General features: G+C 35.6%; 1 protein-coding gene across 4 annotated transcripts in view; it reads left to right on the top strand.

Annotated features, from left to right (window-relative positions):
- The window catches only part of KANSL1L (KAT8 regulatory NSL complex subunit 1 like), a 151,139-nt gene that overhangs the window by 8,640 nt on the left and 116,126 nt on the right, over positions 1-26,373 (top strand). For all 4 annotated transcript variants that reach the window (XM_034955052.4, XM_034955051.4, XM_034955054.3 and 1 more), the window contains exon 2: positions 8,146-9,262. In XM_034955052.4, the coding sequence (XP_034810943.3) occupies positions 8,175-9,262 (1,088 nt within the window). In that variant the 5' untranslated portion in view covers positions 8,146-8,174. The remainder of the gene's footprint in view (positions 1-8,145; positions 9,263-26,373) is intronic.

Below are 26,373 nucleotides of genomic sequence, written 5' to 3'. Positions count from 1 at the left end.
TCACTGATGATCTTTTCAGTTTTCTTTTAGCGTCCTTCCTCTTTTATAGCTCCTCTTCCTTTGCTCAAGTAAATGTGAGTAAACCCCCACGTTTTGTCCTGGGCTCCTTTCTCTTTGCTTATACCCACTCCCTAGGGTAAATACTATTTATATGCCAGTGACTCTGCAAAATAATCTCTCTAATTATGAATTCTTGCTTGAACTCCAGACTTGTTTTTATAGCTGTTTTCACTAGAATGTTTAAAATACACTTAAAAAGTAACATATCCAAAACAGAAATTTTTATTTTTTTCTTCTTCAACTTTCTTCCTCCCCGAGTCTGCTCCCTAAGGTCAGAAAATAGCACCACTGACCACCCAGTTGCTCAAGCTAAAAACCTAGGAGTCATCCTTGATTCCTTCCTTTCCCTTAATTCCTGTTAAGTCTTTGTCAAGCATTGTTGACTCTGTCTTGAAACAAGTTCTTTAATTTTTTAATTTTTATTGATATACATATATATATATATATACCTGAACCACTAAATTTGGGGGTAATATATTAGACAGTAATAAATAATGAATACACTTGGATATGAAGACCAATTCTTCATATCAGTTGAATATGTCCAATTAGTCTTGGATAAAAATATATGTGTGTGTGTGTGTGTATATATATATATATATATATATATATATTTTTTTTTTTTTAATAGAGACAGGGTCTCACCATATTACGCAGGCTGGTCTCAAACTCCTGGGCTCAAGTGATCCTCCCGCCTTGGCCTCCCAAAATACTAGGATCACAGGCATGAGCCACCATGCATACCCATCATCTACCCCATAAATATATACACCATCTTTGTACCCACAAACTTTAAAATAAAAATTTTAAAAAATTTTTATGCTTTTCAAATCAGTATTCCTCATTACTCATTTTGCCTTGAACAAATTGTTTACTATCTGTATAAATGAAATAATACCTAAAAAAATAAATAAAATTTAAAGCTATGTCATGGTCAAAACCACTATTCAGCCTTAATCTGAATGATAAACTCAGTGACTTTCAGTAATATGTACATCTAATTTCTATGAACTCTTGAACACATTATCTTCTGAATATATATGTCAGAGGTTCCCAACAGTTCTATTTTAAATAATTATTTTTAAAAGTTTATTTAGTATTTAATTTTTAGGAAGTCCAATTTAGCAGCTTTTTGTGAATAATGCTTTTGGTGTCATATCTAAAAAAAGCTTTGCCTAAAGCAGTGTCACAAACATTTTTTCTAATTTTTTTCTAGGAGTTGTATAGTTACAGGTTTTACATTTAGGCTCATGATTCATTCTGATAGGTCTGACCATTTTTATATAAGGTATGAAATATGTATTCAGTTTCATTTTTTTTTCCCTATGGATGTCCAATTAGTTTAGAATGATATGATTTAAGAAACAAGGCTTTCTACATTTAATTGCCTTGCTATCTTTGTCAAAATAATCAGGCCAGGCGCAGTGGCTCACCCCTGTAATCCTAGCACTTTGGGAGGCTGAGGTAGGCAGATCACCTGAGGTCAGGAGTTTAAGACCAGCCTGGCCAACATGGTGAAACCCCATCTCTACAAAAATACAAAAATTAGCCGGGCATGATGGCAGGTACCTGTAATCCCAGCTACTTGGGAGGCTGAGGCGGGAGAATCACTTGAACCTGGGAGGCAGAGGTTGCGGTGAGCCGAGATCACGCCATTGCACTCCAGCCTGGGCGACAGAGTGAAACTCCGTCTCAAAAAAAAAAAAAAAAAAAATTGGCCATATGTGCGTGGGTCTGTTCCTGAGCTCTGTTTTTTTCCATATATGTGTTCATCCTTTTGCTAATGCCACACTGTCTTGTCTACTAGAAATTGGTAAGTTGTGTGAATCCTTCAACTTTGTTCTTTTCCAAATTGTTTTGGCTATTCTGGTTCCTTTAACTTTCATATAAATCTTTGAATTAGCTTGTAGATATCAGCAAAATGTCCTGCCAAGATTTTGTATCTAAACTTATAAATCAGTTTGAGGAGAATTAGCATCATAACAATATTGAATAGTTTTATCTGTGAACATAGTGTAATGCACTATTTAGGTCTTGATATTTTTATGGGTGTTTTGTATTTTTCAGTATAAAGATCATGTGCATCATCTTTTGTTTAGATTTATACCAAAGCATTTTTGCAGCTGTTGGAATTATTACTGTTTAAAAATTTCTATTTCTAGTTTTTTATTTCTAGCATATAGAAATATAAATGAGTTTTGTAGGTTGACCTTGTGTTTGCTGCCTTATTAAATTCATTAGTCGAGGAGTTCAATCCCTTGGGATTTTCTATGTAGAAAATCACATCATCTGTGAATAGAGACAGTTTTACTTACTTTCTAATCTGTGCTTTTTATTTCTTTTTTTTTTTCTTGCTCTACAGCACTAACTAGGTCCTTCAGTACAACATTGAATATGAGTGGTGAGAAATGTCTACCTTGCCTCATTCCCAGTCTTAGGGCAGAAACATTCAGTCTTTCACCATTAATTATGATGTGAGCTATAGGCATTTGTGTACATGCTTTTTATCAGATTAAAGACATTCCCTCTCCTTCCTAATTTGCTGAGTTTTTCTCATGAATGGATATTGAATTTTGTCAAATATTTTTTCTCTATTTATTGACATCATATGGTTTCTCTTTAGTCTATTGATATGGTGAATTTTAGTTATTGTTTTCTTTTTTTTGAGACGGAGTCTCGCTCTGTCACCCAGGCTGGAGTGCAGTGGCGTGATCTCGGCTCACTGCAAGTTCCACCTCCCGGGTTCACACCATTCTCCTGCCTCAGCCTCCCGAATAGGTGGGACTACAGGCGCCCACCGCCACACCCAGCTATTTTTTTTGTATTTTTAGTAGAGACGGGGTTTCACCATTTTAGTCAGGTTGGTCTCGATCCGCCCGCCTCGGCCTCCCAAAGTGCTGGGATTATAGGCGTGAGCCACCGCGCCCGGCCTGTTGTTTTCTTTAATGTTGAACCAGTCTTGTATTCATGAAATAAGCCATACTTGAACATAGTATCCTTTCTATATATTGTTGTTTTGTACAATTAAAAAATAGTAATTTAAATAGGTGTTGTTACTACTTGTGAGTACCAAAATCCTGAAATGCCTTTAAATATCATGATCAATTAATTTATGAATTTAGTCAACAAATACATGATAATTACTGTGTGCCAGGCATTATTCTAGTGCTGGAGATTAGATCATTGAGTTCTTGCACTTAAACTACATTCTTTCCTAGAATGTAATATAATGTCAGGTAGCAATAGTGCTATGAAGAGCAATAAAGCAGTGTAAGGGAATGGAGAGTCATGAACCAAGAGGCTGAAGCTATTTAAAATATATTGGTCAGGGAAGGACTCTGATGAGGTGACCTTAGAGCAGAAGTAAATGAAGTGAGGGAGCCAGCCATCTTATTTGTAAAAAATTGTTTCAGGCTGAGAGAATAGCAAACAAAGTCACTGTGTCAAGAGACTTGCTTGGTGTGTTTCAAATACAGCATAGAGGCCAGTGTTTCTGGAGTGCAGTAATTCATGGAAAGAGTTGTAGAAGGCAAAGTAGTCAGGAACCTGATAATATCAATTTTGTAGGCTATCGTAAGGACAACTTTGGATTTTAAATATACTGGCAACCACTCATTTTCTCACCAGGTTATTTGTTGCGCATCTTCTGTATGTCAAATAGATTTGCATGTTGAGGATACAGTAGTTAACAAAACTGTTCAAAAATCCAAGTCTTTATAGAGCTTAGAAGTGTTAGTGATAAGTGTAGTTGTTTATATAATATGGAGGTCGTCAGAAGTGGTAGTTTAGAATATTCAGTTGGGAAACATTGTTATGTAAAATGATTATATATCTAGATAATTTAAATAATTGGAAGAAATGTACTTATATTTTGTGCTAAAACTATACTGAACATAATTTAATCTTTTTTATTTATAGGAGACATAGCTATTTTCATTAGTTTCTTTTGGTTGCAAAGTAGAGAGACTTATTTAGGCTAGGTTTTTTTTTTTTTATAAGGATACACTTGGGAATAGAATACAGAAGGACTTAATGGAAATCCCTGAATAAGAGCTATGATATGTCCCAGCCTTTCATAGACTAGAGCTTAAAAGTCTTCATATCCAAGTGTATTCATTATTTATTACTGTGTAATATATTACCCCCAAATTTAGTGGCTTAAATTACGTGTTATTTCATAATTGCTGTGGGTCAAGAATATAGGCATGTAAGCTTAGCTGGGTGCCTCTGGCTCAAGGTCTCTCATAAGGCTGTTGTTAATCAAGGTGTTGGCTAGGGCAACAGTCATCTAAAGGCATTACTGGGAAGGATCTGTTTCTCAGATCACTCACATTGGCTGTTAGCAGGCCTCAGATTCTTTGCTATATGTTGGTTGGAGACATCATTTCTATACCATGTGGGTCTTTCTAGCTCATAACATGGCAGCTGGCTTCCCTGAATAAGAGAGGGTGGCCAGATGGAAGCCACAGTCTCTTTGTTACCTAATCTCAGAAGTCATCTTATCACCTCTGCTACATTTTCATTAAAAGTGAGTTACTAAATCCAGTCCCTATTCTAGGAGAGGATTAAACAAGGGCATGAATACGAAGAGGGTGGGGATTATTAAGGTTATTTTGGAAGCTACCTGTCCTACCAGTAAGCCCTAGAGATCTCACCCAGAGATTTTGTATATATGTTTTATTCTAGTTCTCTACCATAAATGGGCTTTAGCCACTTTTAATCTTTGCATTTTTTCCCTTTCTCTTTTTGCTACGAATTGTATTTCTTAAATACTAATCTGCTTTCTTTTTTTTTTGACAGGGTCTTGCTCTGTCACTCAAGCTGGAGTGCAATGGCACTATCATTTTTTTGCAGAGCCTGGATTTCACCATGTTGCCCAGGCTGGTCTGGAAGTCCTGGGCTCAAACGATCCACCTCTTAGGCCTCCCAAAGTGCTGGGATTATAGGCATGAGCCACTGTGCCCAGCCATGTGTATCTTTTTTTTTTTTTTTTTTTTTTCTGTGACAGTGTTTTGCTCTGTTGCTCAGGCTGGAGGGCAGTGGTGCAATCACAGCTCACTGCAGCTTCAACGTCCAGGCTCAAGTGATCTTCCTGCCTTAGCCTCTCAAGTAGCTGGGACCACTGGCACATGTCACCACACCTAGGACATTTTTTAGTATTTGTAGAGAAGTCTCCTTATGTTGCCCAGGCTGGTCTCGAACTCCAGGGCTCCAGCAATCCTTCACCTTGACTTCCCAAAGTGCTTGTATTACAGGCATGAGCCACTGCACCCACCTCTTTTCTCTACTTGTTATATTTAGCTTTTCCGTATCTTTATCCAGAGACTAAGATGAATTTTCCTGCCTTGTGATATTTCACCTTCTGTCTCTGCTGCTCGCTAGTTTGGTTATATTCATAGTACGCTGTTCAGATTTTTGAGAGGGACAGGTGTGTGGTGTGGGAGATAAAGTTTAGTATCTTTTGAATAGTGCTGTAACATCAACAAGAAGCGTGATTAAAGCAGTTTCCCTCAGAGAACAATGTAGACACTAAATACTATTGTGGGTGTTTATTGATTAGAAGACATAGGTCTTTGAGTTGGTCAAGTAACAACTTGAATCTTGGAAGAAATTTCCTAATGCTAGCTTGTTTTAGAATTGTTTTTCTATTTCCATAAAAGAGTATAAACTGAAAAAAACCATCTTTTTTTCTTTTTTTTTTTTTTTTTGCATTTAGGATAAATGGGAATCTATTTGCTTATTTTTGAGGCATTATATAAAAGTATAAATTTTGAGACATACAGAAACTCATATAGAAATTACATTTTGAGACATTATACAATCAAGTGTATACATAAAAAGGCAAACATCTATAATTTTTTTCACTCAGTATTAACCATTAACATTTATTCATTTTGCATTTAGTCTTTTCCCCTCAAGTAATAAGATTTTGTAGTTAAAATGCAAATCCCCTTAAACTATCACTTTTAGTTCTGTTTCATGGAACTTAACTTGATGCAACTACTGGTACAAGTTTGGTAGGTATTTTTCTGGTTCACTTTTTATTCTTGCAAACAGAAACAAATGTATACGTATATATGGTATGGTTTTGTGTTTGTGTTATATTTATATGGTACTATACTATATATATATTTTACAGTGTTCTTTTTTATTTTTAACTTGATACTGTTTTTAAGGTCTTTCTGTATTGATACTTTAAGTCATTCCTTTTTAATGGCAATATAGTATTCCATCACATTTTATTCTCTGTTTTGTTATTGTTAGACATCTAGATTGTTTTGAAAGGATGTTTTGCCATTATGAACATTACCCTTTGGTAAAAATGTGTTTGACAAACACATTTTCTACATTGTGGTCAAATTACTGAACCAATTTATGATCCCAATAGATATGAGAAGTCTTACATCTCATGATATGTATGTGATGTTTTCAGAAAAAAAAAATTTTTTTTTATCAGTTTGGTGATTGGAAAACTGGGCTCTTGTTTTGTTAATCTATATTCCCCTCATTACTAGTATGATTAAGTCTGTGTTTAATGACCATTTGGATGTCATCATCTGTGAAGTACCTGACTGCTCTATCTTTTGCTCATTTGTAGGAATTCCTCCTATAGTCTAGATAACTAATATTTGTCTGATATATATGTTGCAAATATTTTCTCCTAGTCTGTCATTTTGCTAGTAACCGTTTTTTTAATTACATAGAAATTGTTGTGCTTTTATTTTCTTCTTGATCATTTTTGTTGGACTTTGTAAAGAATCAGCTTTTGGTTTTGTGTTTTTAAGTAGGAATAAAGGAAGTAGAGTTATAACTAGCACCTGGGGACATACACTATGAGAGCGTGTCCATTTAAATGACTATGAACTATTATGTGTTGAAACAAAAATTTTGGCATATCAGATTACAAAATACTAGGTATCTTTAAAAGCTTATAATTGTTAATGACATAAAATTATTTTACTAACTATTCAGGCTTCATAATGTTTAAGGGTACTGGGTTGCCTTTTTCTGCGAATCAATATATGGATTTATACTTTTGATAATATGCAATGAAATTTGTTTAATTATGGGATAAATCTTTAGCGGTTATCTGACACTGTCTCCGCTATTTTCTAGGCAGGAGTAAATGCATATTCTGATGCATATTCATTTGTGAAAAGGGTAAAATTGCAGATATGTTTAGAGGAGACATTGCATTAGGCAAGTTTTTACTATCACATATTTTTAACAGCTGTGAAGTTATATGTTTTTAGTTCTGTTCACTTAGGTCATCTTTTTCTTTTTTTTGAGACAGAGTCTCACTCTGTCACGCAGGCTGGAGTGCTTTGGCGTGATCTCTGCTTACTGCAACCTCTGCCTCCTGGGTTGAAGTGATTCTCCTGCCTCAGCCTCCTAAGTAGCTGGGATTACAGTTGCCCACCACCATGCCCGGCTAATTTTTATATTTTTAGTAGAGACAGAGTTTCACCATGTTGGCCATGCTGATCTCGAACTCCTGATCTCAGGTGATCCGCCTACCTCGGCACCCCAAAGTACTGGGATTACAGGTGTGAGCCACCACGTCCGGCCTCACTTAGGTCTTCTTACACATTATTTATTATATTTTAGTTCTTGTTATTAATACCGTTCAGGCTGTGATGATTAATTTCAGGAATAGAAGTTTAGATCAATTTATTATATTTTATAAAGATAAGCAATTCTTATTTTTGGCTGAAAGTACACAATTGAGTCACATTTTCTATTGTTATTACCAGATTATAGGCTGGATTTTTTTTTCTTTTGACTGTAATTAAATGTTGTCAAAAAATGGAATTCTGAGATGTAATTACATCCACAAATATTTGTTGAACACCTATTATGTGCTAGCAATGTGTAGCTTTAATTGGGGTTTTAGCTATTAGGCCCCCAGTCAGAGGGAAGAATAGCTTAATCTTTGTTGAAATATTGTTGGGAGTTGGGAGATGAAGGAGGAGTTTTGTTCCTTCATGTTTTAATCAGAAACATTGAACATGTTGCCCTTAGAAAAAAGTATAAGCATAAAATTTTTTTCTAGATATTTGACCATTTATTTTTACATTATTGTAGGTTTCCAATACTTATCTACAGGAATCGCCATGACCCCAGCTCTGAGGGAGGCAACAGCAAAGGGTATCAGCTTTTCATCTTTGCCAAGTACCATGGAGTCTGACAAGATGCTCTACATGGAAAGTCCCAGAACTGTAGATGAAAAGCTAAAGGGAGACACCTTTTCTCAGATGCTTGGATTTCCAACTCCTGAACCTACTCTTAATACTAATTTTGTGAATTTAAAACATTTTGGCTCCCCTCAGTCTTCAAAACATTACCAGACTGTTTTTTTAATGAGATCTAATTCTACATTAAATAAACACAATGAGAATTATAAACAAAAGAAATTAGGGGAGCCCAGTTGCAATAAGCTGAAAAACATACTGTATAATGGCAGCAACATTCAGCTCAGTAAAATCTGTCTTTCTCATTCTGAAGAGTTCATCAAAAAGGAACCTCTATCAGATACCACGAGCCAGTGCATGAAAGATGTACAAATTATTTTGGATTCAAATATAACCAAAGACACTAATGTAGATAAAGTACAACTACAAAACTGTAAATGGTATCAAGAGAATGCACTTTTGGATAAAGTTACTGATGCTGAGATTAAAAAGGGTTTATTGCACTGTACTCAAAAGAAAATTGTACCTGGCCACTCAAATGTGCCTGTTAGTTCTTCAGCTGCTGAAAAAGAGGAGGAAGTACATGCTCGTTTACTTCATTGTGTAAGCAAACAGAAAATTTTACTTAGCCAGGCTAGAAGAACTCAGAAACATTTGCAGATGCTCCTGGCAAAGCATGTTGTTAAGCACTATGGTCAGCAGATGAAATTGTCTATGAAACATCAACTCCCCAAAATGAAGACATTTCATGAACCTACCACAATTTTGGGTAACAGTTTACCTAAATGCACTGAAATTAAGCCAGAAGTTAACACATTGACTGCAGAGAATAAATTGTGGGATGATGCAAAAAATGGCTTTGCACGGTGTACAGCTGCGGAAATCCAAAGATTTGCATTTTCTGCTACAGGGCTGTTGTCTCATGTTGAAGAGGGTTTGGATTCCGATGCAACTGATAGCAGCTCTGATGACGATTTGGATGAATATACCCTTAGAAAAAATGTGGCAGTGTAAGTGCAAAATTATTATTAGACTATTTTCTGTTCCATATATAGCAGCAATTATCTTAGTTTCCAGGTATGTTGACAAGAAATAGATTTTCTAAAATCTTAATGCTATAATCTTTTTTTTTTTTTTTTTAATTTTTATTTTTGAGACAGTCTCGCTCTGTCGCCCAGGCTGGAGTGTAGTGGTGCAATCCTGGCTCACTGCAACCTCTGCCTCCCGGGTTCAAACAATTTTCCTGCTTTAGCTTCCTGAGTAGCTGGGATTACAGGTGTGTGCCACCACACCCAGCTAATTTTTGTATTTTTAGTAGAGGCAAGGTTTCACCATGTTGGTCAGGCTGGTCTCGAACTCCTGACCTTGTGATCCACCTGCCTCGGCCTCCCAACGTGCTGGGATTACAGGCATGAGCCACCACACCCAGCCACCATAATCTTTTATGTTATAAAACTTTTGGTGAATTTTTTATATGTTTTGTTTGTTAAATTATTGTGTGTGAGTATATACATACTATTTAAAAATAAATTTACTCAACTTTTCTATCTAGGAAAAACCCATACAGGAATAATGAAATTATTGAGCTATAAATAAGCATTTTTTCTATTCTTGAATAGGCTGTGGACAAGGCCTAATCTTTGTTTAAGTGATCTAGTTAATATGTGTATCTAACTAAAAAACTTCAGTCTGCACATAGGGAGCCCTCATTGTCTTTGGGAGTGTATCAGTTGAGAGTACATGTAAGTTGACTTACTACTTTTTTTCCTTAACTCTCTACTCGTACTCATAGCTTTCAGAACTGACCTTTAACAATTCAGTTAGTTTTTGCTAGCTTAGTATAACTAAAACAAAACTATAATGTCAGCTGTAAGATATCTATTGAATGCTTATTATGTGCTAGACACTAAGATTCAGTTGTGAGCAACATATTCACAACCTCTGCCTTTTGGGGCATGTACTTGAGAGAGAGGTATCTCGATATTGAATAATAAAAAGCAGAGAAAAATAGTTTCAGTTATCACACCGTGATAACACTACAGACCAACTCTGTCCAATGGAAACTTCTGAGATGTTGGAAATCTTTTATGTCTATGCTATCCAATAGTCACTAGACTTATGTGGATATTAAACACTTAAGATTTGGCCAGTGATACTAAGGAAGTGAGTTTTTAATTTTATTTAATTGACTAAATTTTAGTTGAAATGGTCAGATAAAGCATAATTTTTAATTTAGTTTTCAGGGGATCTATTACTGTCCCCAAATTGATGTGAATTATTGTTTGTATATATAGCATTTTGGGGGAAAGAAGTCTGTCACACATGGATACATACAGGGGCACAACACTCACTGGGGCTTTTTAAAGGGTGCAGGGTGGGAGGAGGGAGAGGATCAGGAAAAATAACTAATGGGCACTAGGCTTAAAACCTGGGTGATGAAATAATCTGTATAACAAACCTGCATGACACAGATTTATCTATGTAACAAACCTGCACTTGTACCCCTGAACTTAAAATAAAAGTTAAAAATAAACTTTTTCAAATTCTCAAAAATAAATGAGAATTACAGAATTAGAAGCCAAACACATTGATATTTACTATGAAATAGAAGATCAGTATATTAGTTTTTATAGTGAGAAATAAAATATAAAGCAAAGTAAGCATTCGGTTCTTCTAGTGTTCTGATATCACTGTAATTGAAATTTGTTTGCATGTGGAATTTATAGTAGTTAATAAGCGCAGATTATTTTTCTGGCTGGCATTGTGCTAGTTATTTAACATATGATATCTCATTTAATTCTTTCAACAACCCTAGCAGGTAGTTGTTATCCTTATTTCACTTAAGAAGAAACAGACTCAGCATGGGTTAAATAATTTACCAATGGTTAAAAAGCCAAGTAAGGGGCAGAAACAGGATTTTGCTCATATATATGACTCTAAACACATACTTATTCTCTTGTAATATGCTGTTTTCTCAACATTGCATCACTGATACTTAGAGCTACAAGAATTATTAGGTACATGTGTTCTGAAAGAAGTCTGAAAATTTACCAATTTTTGTATATACAATGCTTGTGAAGTATTTAAATAAAATGTAGTGGGCACATTCAGTAAATTTTTTGTTGTTGAGAAGAGCTAATGGAAAGATTTGTCTTTTTTAAGCTAGAAACAAGAATAAGAAACTTTTGGGCAGGGCTTGGTGGCTCATGCCTGTAATCCCAGCACTTTTGGAGGCCCAGGTGGCCAGATTGCTTGAACCCAGAAGTTCGAGACCAGCCTGGGCAACATGGCAAAACCTCATCTATACAAAAAATATAATACAAAAATTAGCCCGGCATGGTGGTGTGCACCTGTAGTCCCAGCTACCTGGGAGGCTAAGGCAGGAGAATTGCTTGAACCCAGCAGGTGGAGGTTGCAGTGAGCCCGTATCACCCCCTTGCACTCCAGTCTGTGTGACGGGAGTAAAACTCATATCAAAAAAAGGAAGAAAATTTTGTCTTTTCAGACTGTTTTGAACTATGTTATTTTCATTAGTAGTCTCTTCATTGATTTCCTATAATGCTTAGTCTGCCATACAGTTTGTCATTAAATTGTGTTTTGTCCTATGCAGTTGGCTAATATATCTGTTAGTCTTAACCAACCAACCCCTATTAAGGGTAGATACCACACTTTGCACTTTCTGATAATTTCTTTTTTTCTTTTTTTAAGATGGAGTTTTGCTCTTGTTGCCCAGGCTGGAGTGCAGTGGTGCGATCTCGGCTCACTGCAACCTCCACGTCCTGGGTTCAAGCAATTCTCCTGCTTCAGCCTCCCAAGTAGCTGGGATTACAGGCGTGCACCACCACACCCAGCTAATTTTGTATTTTTAGTAGAGATAGGGTTTCTCCATGTTGGTCAGGCTGGTCTCAAGCTCTTGACCTCAGGTAATCCGCTGACCTTGGCCTCCCAAAGTGCTGGGATTACAGGCATGAGCCACTGCACCCAGCCAACTTTCTGATAATTTCTTCTCAAAGGCATGTAAATTTTGGTTTTTCAAAACATTTTAAGATTTACATTTATTTCTTGAATTTAGTGAGGAAACACTAAGTTTAGAAATTTGTGTAAAACATATACAGAAATGGTGAAATTCAAATGATAGAAAAAAATTTTTTTTTTACAAAATAACGTACCTCCTATTTTTCACCAACTCTGCCGGTTTATTGAGGTAAACTGAAGGAAAGTAACCTGGAAAAAATTGGGTTCTGGTTTGAAAAGTTTATTTCTCCTGCTGTCTTTCTTTTTCCCATAATCAGCTAGAGGGGATTCAGAGACTGTAGACATAAATTTTAAGAAAATAATGTATCTAAGAAATTTAATATCAGTTCATTAAGGTAGGCTTCTGGCCTCTTGCATTATTGGCCTCTTAATATTATGATTAATGCCTTGGTTATTAAAGCCCCACCTGAATTTTAGAGGTCACATAAACTTTGTTTTAAGGTTAAACTCATCTGATCTATACAAATCAATAATACTAAATTTATGTAACAGCTCTTTATATTTTTTATTTCACTGAATTATTTGATAATTGTTTTGTTTTTGTTTTTTGGGTTTTCTTTAATACTTGAAATCTATTCAACATTTCTTGATTTCATATATCTTCCCATACATTAAATACAAAATGTTGTTTTGAATATTTTTGCTAACACTAATAGATTTCTTGTGGGAAAGACTGTACTCAACATTATATTAATTTTGAAATTGACTAAATATTGAGAGCAAATGACATAACTTTACTTGTATCTTTTGGTGTGAATATAAAAACAGTTTCTGTTTTTTAAAATTAGAATTAATCAGTTCTATCTTAGGTCATTAAATACATTTTTAAATTTAAAATATCCTTATAAGTTTATTTTAAGTTTATTTTTGTTATTTTCTTCTCTACGTTTGTGAAAAGATTTTTCAAATCTAGATGAGTATTTTTAATGTATAAAGTTCAGAGTGAAACTTTAAACATAAAATACCAAATAAATAGATGCATTTTGTGGTTCTAAATTTTTAATAAGTGCTAACACAAATTTTCATTGTCTTTATTGAATATGTTGATTTCTTACCTTAAATTATAAGTCCAGAGTAGTAAATACTAAAGTTGACTTCAACTTAATTTTAAGCAACATGAGTATTAGTGTACTACTCTTTTATCGTATAGGCTAGTATTGTCTTCTGTTTAATGATTGCTTGGTATTTGTTGAGTGAATGAATGACTATTTCTGTGTTTGTATATGTAGTTGTAAAGACATAAACATTGAGGCTAGCAATCTGAAATTTCTCTCTTCTATATATGGTTTTTAAAAATTTCATTGTGGAGTTGCATTGTGTTTACTTGATGTTTTTTCCATTCCTTCCTTTGTTTCTAATATTAAATGGGCCACAAGATGTATCTTGTACGTCATAGACCCCCTCCCCCCATGAATGTTCAATGACTGAATAAATGAAATATACCAAAATATGGACATTTAAAAGTAATGATTTTATTATAATTTTCAATGTTTGTAATTTTTAAAGTTGATAAGTAAAATGCATTATATTTACCTTAAAATTTTAGATTATATTAATATTATATGCCTTCTATTTTTCTTTGAGTTAGTAGCCCTGATAGGAAAAATTGATCAGGAAGTTAGCTGTGAAGGAATATAATTGTTTTAGAAAATTGGAAAGTATTCACATTAGTCATTACAATTACCATTCTTGTTTTAAATATATATTTCGCTTGACTTTGTTACTTTTCCTCCAAAAATGTAGTAGGCAATAAATTAGTTCATAATGATATTACTAATTGACTTTAATTCATAATGATATTACTAACGGACTTTAATAATAACTTTTGGTTGAGAGGCTAGTATGCATTTGAAGTAAAAGAAAGTCACTTTTCCTTGGGAAAGCATAATAGGGGGACTTTATGTTTTTTGTAGATTTAAGATATAGTCCTTCCACTGTAAGATGAATGGATTTTTGCCTCCAATGTTCTTTTTATTTGGTGAAGGAGCCCAGTCAGGTCCATGAACACTGAACTGGTTAAATGTGAGGGGATGTGGGTGAGTCGCTGACAAAAGTTGGCTACAGTTACGTTATTTCTCATCTGGTGGTAGAGCCATAGAATTCTAGCATTTCTTTTCTTCTTTTCCTGGGGAATGATGATCAGTTACATTTTTCCAGGCTGCATTTTGGGGAAACACAGATTTTGACACAGGCATGTTTTAATTCTCCAAGGGTGGAAAAGGAAGAAATAATGCTGCTTGTCTTATTCCAGGAAACCTACCAATATCTTCCAGATCACACAATTGTTTCAAATGTTGGGGGAAAAAAATCCCACTATTTCCCTAAATTGGTCACCATATATTCAAATTTTCTTTAAGTTTTTACTTAGATATGTAAATAAGCAGACTTGATTAAGGGAATTCTTTTCAACAGATTAAGGCATTCACCAAAGAAAAAAGGGGAATTGTTGATGTTTAGTAAGGGCTGTTGGGTGACTCCAGATTAAAAAATAGAAAATAATTAATTTTTTGCAGACCCATAGAAATGAATACTCATGGTTTTGTGCTTGCTTTCCTGCTTTGCCAATGCAAAGGAAAAGAACTGAAAAGCAAGGTGATCCAGTATTTCCCTTTGAGGAACTGGATAAATAGGAGTAGAAACTCAGTGCCAAGATTCAAAGGGCAAAGAGACTGAAAACATTTCATTATTAATTGCAAACAAGAGTAACTTAATATTTGTATAATGTGGAGTTTGCAGGTTGTTTTTCTATTTGTTATCTTTTTTTATTCCCTGCATGTCTGACATAGATGAGAGAAGTTGAATTTTGTTTTGTTTATAAGGAAAACAAAAAGTTGAGTGAATTCTAGGGAATTTGCAAATTATACTTAAATGAAGAACCTTTTCCTTTCTGTGGGAGAAGTGGAATGGAAGTAAAGGGCAGAAATTCAAAAGTGTAATTGTGAACAGACTAGTAGCTAAAAATGGTAAAGAAATATTTTATTTTTATTTTTAGGGAAAAGGTCTCACTCTGTTGCCCAGGCTGGAGTACAGTGGCATAGTCATAGCTCACTGCAGTCTGAACTCTTCAGCTCAAGGGATCCTTCCTGCCTGAGTAGCTAGGACTACAGATATGTGCCATCATGTTTGGCTAAGTATTAAAATTTTTTTGTAGAGACAAGGTTTAGCTATGTTGCCCAGGATGGTCTTGAATTCCTGGCCTTAAGCTATCTTCCTGCCTTGGCCTCCCAAATTGCTGGTATCACAGCATGAGCGACCGTGCCCAAGCAAGAAATATTGTCTACTGTGGCATGTGGACGTCTTTGAGGGAAGTAGTACTTCAATTAAAATAAGCTCATTTGTTTTTAAAAAGGCTTTTTTTTTTGAGCAACGTGATGTTTAAAAGACTATGTGTTTACTAGATTTTCTCTCAGTGTTGTTAGTTAATGGCAAAGCTGGGATTTTAGCCCAGATCCTTTAACTCCCATTTAAGCTGTACTTCTGTATCTACAGACTTTAGCTGGCTTAGGCCAAAGTTAAATTGACTGAGTCATTTTCAACGTCCACGTAACGAAAAGAAAAAAAAGCTGTTTTGTTTTCAAAGGAAAAATTAAGATATTATAAAGTTGAAGTTTTTAATGAAAAAAGCATCAGATTGCTTGTATATGTATGAATTTCTTTAAATCTTGCTATAAATCAGTGAATCACAATCCTCTCGTCTTCACCCCAACACATCTGAGGATGATCAAGTAAATAACTGTTTTGATTGCCTTGATTCTCACAGAATCAGGTGGAGAAACTCATCCTCTTGGACCATATTGCTTAGAAAAGTCTACAGGTGATCATAACATAATTTTCTTCGAGACTTCTATATAATATGTGTCACTTTAAAGTTCTACATACCTTTATTTAAAAATAAACCACCTTCATAGATGAAACAAACTGGCATTTATGTCCTATATGGAGAAACCAGAATAGTAAAGCCCTTTTGCAGAAGTTATGCAAGTGTTAATTGTATTTATCATCGGAAATGATCACCTTTGTTTTCCTAATTTTGACAAGAAAGCACAGCTAAGCTGAGTGATAGAAGCAAGATAGTCGAGTAGGGGATACCAGTCTTCACTCCCGAACAAAAAACAAGAACTAGATATCTTTCCGTGAATGAAAGTAGCCTTGGGAGGGCTCAAATGTTTAAGTACGAATCTGCAGCAACATAGTGGAGTGAACAAACAAAAATCCAGAGGATAACTGCACAGAAAGGATAGCTGGGGAGACTGGCATACCTGAGACATCTGGAGATGGCTAGAAACAAAGAAGGGTGGGGGCTACCGGTATCAGGCAAATGGTGGGTGCTACCATAGTCACCACTGACCACAACATCAGTATCTTTTGCCATTGAGGTGATCAACAGTCATCACCACTGTGGATCACCAAAGAGGAGGATGTGGTTGCACCCTCTACCTCCACCACCACCACCAAGAAGGAGCTGCCTTTCCAGGACTGGGACCACCACCCTCCCAATCCTGACATGAGCCCCAGACTCCAGAGCTTCCACTGCCCCATACAAGTTCACACACCAGGCCTTGGCTCCATGGCCGCATATCCACATTGCAGACTCTGTCCCACTATGCATACTCTCACCTCAAACACAAGAACCATCATGGCTGTGGACTAGCCTCAACCCAAGCCTTGGAGCCCAGGTTGCTTTGCTATGAATATTGGCTGCATTGCCACTCTTTCAACATCTGTGCCTCAGACATCTGACATCTGACATCTTCACAATATACTAGACCACTCCTTGGACCCCAGAACCTTTGTAATTCCCTGTGTGCCCATGCCTCAGAAACAAGAACCACTGCCTTTATGGAATAATCTGTATCCTGCGCCCTGGAGCTGTGGTTTCTCTGTCTATGAAACTACTACTACCACAGTGAGTGAGTCCATGCCTCAGACCCCAGAAACATTGTAGCTGTGTGTGTGCTGCTGCTTTGGATCTCAGCCCCCTGGCTGATCTAAAAGCAGTCACATCTTGCACATTGTTACTAACATGGGAATGGTGGAACCTGCACTCTGAATATGGGTGCCACCTCAGCCCTAGACCCTGGAGCCATGGTTCCTACACATGCCCATGCTCCAGAACCCAAATTGTTGGCTGTTTCATGGATGCCTCATATGAGATACCATTGCTGCCACCACTGCAAATGCACCTGCAAGTCAGACCCAGTGCCAAGAGGGATTCCACTGGCCACAACTTTCCTGGTAGGAGAAAAAGAGATGAGGAGGACCGACCCCACCAGTCTTCGTGACTGGAGCACCCAATAACCCTTGCCGCTGCTGTGGACAGTGGCTGCTAAGGATCCTTGTAATCTTTGACAGTGCTAACATCAGTTGATAGAGCTGTACAGAGATTATGCTGCTATGCCCTTACTGGAGTCATAACTGTCACACTGCACCCAGCTGGTGTCCTCACACCCACCTGAAGGAGATGTTTTTTTCTCCACTGAAACCAGTATATGAAGTCAGAAGGAGGTGACTGCTTCATCAACTATGCAGACATTCATGCAAAGTAACAAGCAATGTGAAAAGCCAAAGAATCATAAAACCACCAAAGAACATGATAATTTTCCAGGAACTAATCCTAAAGAAATAGAAGATCTATGAATATCTTGGCAGATAATTCAAAATGATTCTTTTAAGATGGCTCAGTAAACTACCAGAGAACACAGAGGGGCAATTCAACAAAATCAGGAAAACAATACACAAATAAAATGAGGAGTTTAACAGAATGATTGAAATTATTTTAAAAAAGGTAACTAGGCAGAAATTCTGGAGCTGAATATAAACTGAACAAAGTGAAAAATGGCAATAGAGAGCATCAGAGCAGAATTGATCAAGCAGAAGAAAGAATCTGTGAACTCAAATACAGGTTATTTGAAAATATCCAGTCAGAGAAGGAAAAATAATGAAAAGGAGTGAAGAAAGCCTGTGTGATTTATGGGATATCCTCAACAGAGCTAATGTTCACATTATAGCAATTAAGGAAGTAGAAGAGAGAAGGGGTGGAAAGTATTTTTAAAGAAATAATGATTGAAAACGTCACAAATCTGGGGAGAGATAGTCACATCGAGGTAAAGGAGAGTCAAAGTTCTCCAGTCATTTTCAAACCAAAGACCACACTACAACATATTATAGTCAAACTGTCAAAAATCACAGAGAGACTATTGAAAACAGCAAGAGAAAATCTTCACATACAAGGGAACCCTCAGGAAGTTATCTGCACATTTCTAAGCAGAAACTTTGTAGGCCAGGAAAGTGTGGGATGATATATTCAAAGTGCTGAAAATAAAAAAGAAACCTTCCAACCAAAAAACCAAACCCAGCAAAACTGTCCTTCAGAAAGAGAGAGAGAAGACTTTTCCAGACATACAAAATCTGAGAAAGTTCATCATCACTAGATCTGCCTTACAAGAAATGGTAAAGGGAATTCTTCAGGCTGAAAAGAAAAAGAATGCTAATTAGGAACATGAAAACATATGAAAGTGTAAAACTCACTGGTAATAGTCAATTCAGAATACTCTAATAATGTAATGGTGGTGTATAAATCACTTGTTTTTATTATAATTAAAAGACAAAGCTATTAATAGCTACAATAATTTGTCATAGGATGTACAATATGAAAAGATGTAAATTGTGATATCAAAAGCGTAGAATAGGAGGAATAAAAGTATAGAGAGTTTGTATATGAGATTGAAGTTATTATCAGCTTGAAATAGACTCCTAATAACTATGAATTGTTCTTTCTTAAGCCTAGTGGTAACCACAAAGCAAAAACCTATAGTAGATATACAAAAGATGAAGAGAAAGGAATCCAGGCATATAATTACAGAAAATCACCAAATCACAAAGGAAGACAGCAAGAGAGGAAGAAAGGAACAAAGGATCTGCATTAAAAACAAAACGAAAACAGAAAACAGTGAACACAAAGGCAATAATAAACCTTTACCTATCAACAATTGCCTCGGATATAAATGGATTAAATTATCCAATTTAAAAACATATATAGTCAGTGAATGGATTTTTTTTAAGACCCAGCTAGCTGTATGTGCCCTGTGAGAGACTCACTTCCAGTATAAGGACACACGTAGACTAAAAGTGAAGGAATAAAATATGGTATTCCATGCAAATGGAAACCAAAAGAGAGCAGGGGTAGCTACATGTATGTCAGAAAAAAAAATGCACTTTAGGCCAAAACATGTAAAAAAAGAAAAAGGTAAGTATATAATTGATAAAGAGGCCAGTTTATTAAGAGGATACTACATTATAAACATATGTAACCAATATCAGAGAATCTAAATATATAAAGCAAATATTAATAGATGTGAAGGAAAAAATAGACTGCAATACAATAATAGGGGACTTTAATACCCCACTTTCAATAATGGATAAATCATCCAGACAAAATCAAAAGGAAGCATTGGGCTGGAACTATAGTTTAGGCCAAATGGACCTAACAGAGATATATAGAACATTCCATCCAACATTGTAATACACATTGTTTTCAAGTGTAAAGGAACATTCTTCAGGATTGATCATATGTTAGGCCACATGACAAATCTTAACCAAAATGATTGAAATCATATCAAGTATTTTTCCCAGCCAAAATCATATGAAATTAGAAATCAGTAACAGGAGGAATTCTGGAAAATTCACAAATATGTGGAAATTAAGAAAAGCCAATGGATTAATGACTAAATTTAAAGAGAAATTTAAAAATATCTTGAGAGAAATGAAAATGGAAACACAGTTTACAAAACTACGGGGTGCAGCAAAAGGTGTTCTAATAAGGAAATTTTGTAACAATAAACACCTACATTGAAAAAGTCATCTCAAACAACATTATACTTCAAGGAAGCAGAAAAAGAACAAACTAATCCCAAAATTAGTACAGGAAAGGAAATAATGAAGATCAAAGCAGAAGATATTAGAAAAACAATAGAAAAGATTGATGAAACCAAGAGTTGGTTTTTTGAAAAGATAAGCAGAATTGACAAACCTTAGCTAGATTAAGAAATGAAAAAAGACCCAAATATATAACATCAGAAATGAAAAAGGAGACATTACAGCTGATACCACAGAAATATAATGGATCATAAGAGACTGTTATGCAACATCTCTATGCCAACAAATTGGATAACCTATAAATGCATAAATTCCTAGACACATAGAATCTAACATGAATCATGAAGAAATAGAAAATTGGAACTAACCAATAGCAAGTAAAGAGATTAAAACAGTAATAAAGTCCCCCATCAAAGGAAAGCCCAGCACCTGATGACTTCACTGTACTCAAACTCTTAAAAAAAAAATTGAAGAGGAGGAGGGAATACTTTCAAACTCATTTTATGAGACCAGCATTACTCTGATACCAAAGCCAGAAAAGGACACTATAAGAAAAAAAAAAAAAAGATTATAGGCCAATGTCCTTTGTCACTATCCTTGCCAAAATACTAACAAACTGAATTAACTACACATTAAAAGGATCATTCACCACAGTCAAGTGGAATTTATCCCTGGGATGCAAGGATGGTTCCACATATACAAATCAATAAGTAGGATACACCACATTAACAGAATGAAGGACAAAAAACATTCTTAATACATTTGCAGAAGAAGGATTTGACAGAATTCAGACTCTCAACAGATTAGGTATGGAAGGAATGTACCTCTACCAATAAAGGCCATATGTGATAAGCTCACAGTTAACATCCAATTTAGTGGCAAAAACTTGATACCTTTTCCTCGACCATTTCATCTGCTTGGGCTATTGTAAGAAAATACCTTAGACTCAGTAACTTATTAACAACAGAAATTATTTCACAGTCTGGAGGCTGGGAAGTCCAAGGCCAAGTTGTCAGCGGATTCAGTGTTAGGTGAGGGCTTGTTCTTTCCTTCATGTTGGCATCTTCTACCTCTGTTCTCACATGGTAGATAGGGAGAACAAGCTTCCTCAGGCCTCTTTTATAAGAGTATTAATCTCATGATAAAGGTGGAGCCTAATCATCTAATCATCTCCAAAGGCTCACCCTCTTAAGGCCATCACATTGGGAATTAGGTTTTAACATATGAATTTTGAGGACACAGTGTTCAGATGATACCACCTACTCTGACCAATCTATTCAACATATACTGGAATTGCTAGCCAGGTTCATTAGGCATAAAAATAAATAAATAAAAGAGAAAAAGGAAAGAAAAGAAAAAAGAAAAAGAGAAAGGGAGAGAAAGAAAAGAAAGAAAAGAGAGAGGAGGGGGGAAGGGAAGGGAGGAAGGAAGGAGGGAGTGAGGGGAAGAGAGAGGAAAGAAAAGAAATTTTAAAAAAAGTATCCAAATCAGGGAAAGAAGTTAAATTTTCTTTGCTGATGACATCTCAGAGATAAGAAAAGTGTAAAGACCCCATCAAAACAATGTTAGAAATAAATTAATTAGCGTTTCAGGATATAAAATCAATCTACAAAGATCTGTATTATTTCTATACACTAATATTAAGCTGTCCAAAAGAAAACCATCCTACTTAAAATGGTAACATACTTAGGAATAAATTTAACCATGGTGGTGAAAGATATGTACACCAACAACTAAACATTAATGAAAAAATGGAAAAAGAAACAAATGGAAAAACATCCTGTGTTCACGGATTGGAAGAGTTGTTAAAATGTCCATACAACCCAAAGCAATCTACAAATTCCATATCATTGTTATCAAAATTCCACTGGCATTTTCCATAGAAATGGGAAAAAAATTCAAAAATTTATGTAAAACCAAGCAAGACCCCATGAGCCAAAGCAATCTTGAGCAAAAAGAACAAAGCTGGAGGCACCACATTACCTGACTTCAAAATACATTAAGAAAACTATAATAGTCAAAACAGCATGCCACTGGAATTAAAAACACACATATGCCTATGAAACAGAATAGAGAGCCTAGAAATAAATCCATGCATTTATGGCCAATTATTCTTTAATAAAGATGCCATGGGCACACAATGAGGAAGGGATAGTCTTTTCAACAGTGTTGGGAAAATTGGTTATCTACATATCAAAGGATGAAATTGGACCCTTATCTTACTCCGTATTCCCACATCAACTTAAGGTGATTAAAGACTTCAACATAAGACCTGAATAAAACAGAAAAAGCTTCTCGCCATTGATGTTGGCAAATATTTTTTGGATATGCACTCCAAAGCACAGGTAACAAAAGCAAAAATAGACAAATGAAATTGCATCAAACTAAAAAGGTTTGACACAGCAAAAGAAACAGCAGAGTGAAGAGACAACCTATGAAATGGGAGAAAATATTTGCAAACTATACGTCTGAAAAGGGAGGATTTCCAAAATACATATGGAAGTTAAATAACTCAATAGTAAGAAAACAAATAACCTGATTAAAAAATGGGCAAAGTGGCCAAGGAGGTGTAGCCCGGTGGATCGCTTCAGCTCAGGAATTTGAGACCAGCTTGGGTAACATGTCAAAATCTTGTCTTTACAAAAAAATACAAAAGTTAGCCAGGCATGGTGGTGTGCACCTGCAGTTCCAGCCACTCAGGAGACTGAGATGGGAAGATCACTTGAGCCCAGGAGGTTGAGGTTGCAGTGAGCCAAGATTGCGCCTCTGCACTCCAGCCTTGGTGACAGAGACCCTGTCTCAAAAAAAAAAAAAAAAAAAAAAAAAGGAAATGGGCAAAGGACCTGAATAGACAATTTTTTTTTCCAAAGAAGATATACAAATGGCCAACACATAGATGAGAAAGTGCTCAACATCACTAATCATCAGGGAAATACCAATTAAAACTATAATGAGATACCGTCTCACACCTGTTAAAATGGCTATTACAAGAAAAACAAAGAATAACAAATGTTGGAGAGGATACAGATAAAAGGAAACTCTTGTACACTGTGGGAATGTAAACAAGCACAGATATTACAGAAAATAGTAAGGAGGTTTCTCTGGAAATTTAAAATAGAATTACCATATGACCCAATAATCCTACTTCTGGGTATATATCAAAAGGAAATTAAATCAGTATGTTGAGTTGATACCTGCACTCTCATGTTGATACTCATTTACAGTGGCCAAAGTATGCAATCAAACTGTGACCATTGACAGATGAATGGATAAGGAAAATGTAGTGTGTGTAGGTATGGATGTCAGTTAGGAGGAATAAGTTCTGGAGATGGTCAGCATAGTGACTGTAGTTAATAATAACATGCCGTATTGAGTCCCTGACTTATGATGGCTCAACTTACAATTTTTCAACTTTAAGGTGAGTTTATTGAGACATAATTGAATGCATTTCTTTTTGTTTTGTTTTGTTTTGTTTTGAGATGGAGTCTTGCTTTGTTGCCCAGGCTGGAGTGCAGTGGTGCGATCTTGGCTCCCTGCAACCTCTACCTCCCAGGTTCGAGCAATCCTCCTGCCTCAGCCTCCCCAGTAGCTGGGATTACAGACACCTGCCACCACACCTGGCTAGTTTTTGTATTTTTAGTAGAGGCGGGGTTTCGCCATGTTGTCCAGGCTGGTCTTGAACTCCTGACCTTAGGTGATCCATCTGCCTCAGCCTCCCAAAGTGATGGGAATACAGGTGTGAGCCACTGCACCGGGCCAATTCAATGCATTTCGACTTATGATATTTTCAATGTTGTTACCATAAAAAATGTTAAATGTTCCCACCATAGAAAAAGTATATGAGATGATGGATATGTTAATTAGCATGGTTTAATCTTATACAATGTGTACATATAGGACAGCATTGTGTTAATATATAAATATGTACACCATAAATATGTAATATTTTTGTCATTTGAATCTTAATAAAGCTAAAAAAGATTTTTAAAAAGCTTAAGTCCCAATGTTAAGCTTCCTTAGACAAATCTAAACACTGCAAATATTATTTCTAAAAGTGTTTTTTTATAGAATTGATATCATTAACTTTTTTTAATACTGCCATCTTTTATTTTAGATTTACGGGGTATGTATGCAGGCTTGTTACATGTGTATATTCCATGATACTGAAGTTTGGGGTCTGATTGATCCCATTGTCCAGGTAGTGAGCATAATATACAATAGTTAGCTTTTCAACCCTTACCCACCCCCTTCCTCTCCCTTCCATTAGTCCCCAGTGTCTGTCGTTGCCATCTTTATGTCTATGTTTACCCAATATTTAGCCCCCACTTATAAGTGAGAACATGCAGTATTTGGTTTTCTGTTTCTGTGATTAGCACTGTTTTTAAAAATAAAATAAATTTTCATAGTTGTAAAAAAAAATCACAGCTCATGAAAATTTGTACTTTCGATGTAACATGCTTCTTGGATTCCAAAATGCACATTTTTATCACATTTTAATGTTTCTAATAGATGTACCTTATATAGATATGTACAATTTTTTTTTTGAGTCAGAGTCTTGCTCTGTTGCCCAGGGTGGAGTGCAGTGGCACAATCATGGCTCATTGCCGCCTCAACCTCCTGGGCTCAAGTGATTTTCTTAACTCAGCCTCCCAAGTATCTGGGACTACAGGTATGCACCACCATGCCTGGCTAATTTTTCTGTTTTTTGTAGAGACAGGTTTTTGCTGTGCTGCTTAGTCTGGTCTCAAACTCCTCAGCTCAAATGATCTGCCTGCCTCGGCCTACCAAAGTGCTGGTATTACAGGCATGAGCCACTGTGCCTGGCCAGATGTATACAATTAATATTATATTATTTTCCCACCCCAGGGAATTATGTTATGAAATTGATTGTATTTAAATTTTATGGCATCTTTAGCACTGAGGAAATGCAATATTTCAAATTTATGCATGTAAGCATCAGGATCATTTAAAATAACATGTTGCATAATATATTTAAGATTGTCAGAAATATTTTTCATTTAATGTCTAGTGATATTTTAAAAATGTATGTAATTCATTCTGTTACAGCATTTTAAAATGTAAATTTGTGACGTATTTGGCATTTAGGGGAATGATGTCAATATAATGTAGATTTTTACACACTTTGTGTGTGTATCCACAATGTGGGTTGTTTCCAGATTACTTCAAACATGTTAGCGTTTTGAAATGATCAAGGTCAAGCTTTTCTCAACTAAAGAGGAATTCTTAGCAGTAGCTGAAGATCTAAACAAAATGCTAAAAATCCTATAGAAATATCCTCCTGTAGCTCAGTAAGTTGCTGGTTTATTGGCTATACATTTTTCTGTGTTGACTAAGCTTTAAAGATATTTTTCTTGTGTTAAAAAGAAATTGACTAATGAAAAATGCTGTCTTTAGAAGATATTTTTAATTTTTATTAAACTGGTTTCTATTAGAACTAATGTCTTCAAGGATGCACATCAAAAAAAGAAGAGACCCAGGATATGAAGCTTTAAATGTGGACTGCTTTATTTTAGGTACAAATGCCAGTGGAAACTTTCCATTTTTATAATAATCATTATTGTTTTGTTAGGGCTCAGATTTAAAAGTTCCTTAGGTATTGTGTGGTCTGGCACTATCTTCACAATAAGTCTAACTATTTTTATTTTGCAGAACATGAGGTTATACAGAAGTGCATATATTGTGTTAGAGCAGGAATGCCTGTACTTGATTCTGGCTTAGTGGTAGTCATTTTTTGGATTAATAAAGGTAGTTTTAATTTTTATCCTATTTCTTTTCAGGGCCCATTATAGTGTTTCGCAGGCCCATTACTAACTCATTTGTGTGCATTAGGAAAAGATTTTCCTTCCACTGAGCAGATGTAGGTTTGTAATTGCAGGGTTTGGAGTACAGAACTCTTGCTGGATTTTACTTGCATCTTCATCCAGGCCCGTGTACAGTTCAGTTTGAAAACATTACATGGTTGCCTGGCTTCCTGAACAAAAGTGAGACATGCACACACATACACACAGTGCTCATTGAACAGTGAAATTGTTTCTTTAGCAAATAAATGTTTTGATTAGTTTAACATTTATTTACAGTATTTCCGTTTTAAAAATATGTCCTTATTTGTCAATGTTTGATGTTACACAAAGATTTTACAAACATATTTAAGACTATTTTACAGGCTATAACTTTGAAAATTCTTTCCATA

This window comes from Pan paniscus, chromosome 13 (assembly GCF_029289425.2).
Source record: "Pan paniscus chromosome 13, NHGRI_mPanPan1-v2.0_pri, whole genome shotgun sequence".
In the NCBI taxonomy this organism is placed as follows: Eukaryota; Metazoa; Chordata; class Mammalia; order Primates; family Hominidae; genus Pan; species Pan paniscus.
Note: the sequence above shows the minus strand (reverse complement) of the source record. Positions and strands in the feature narration are given on the sequence as shown.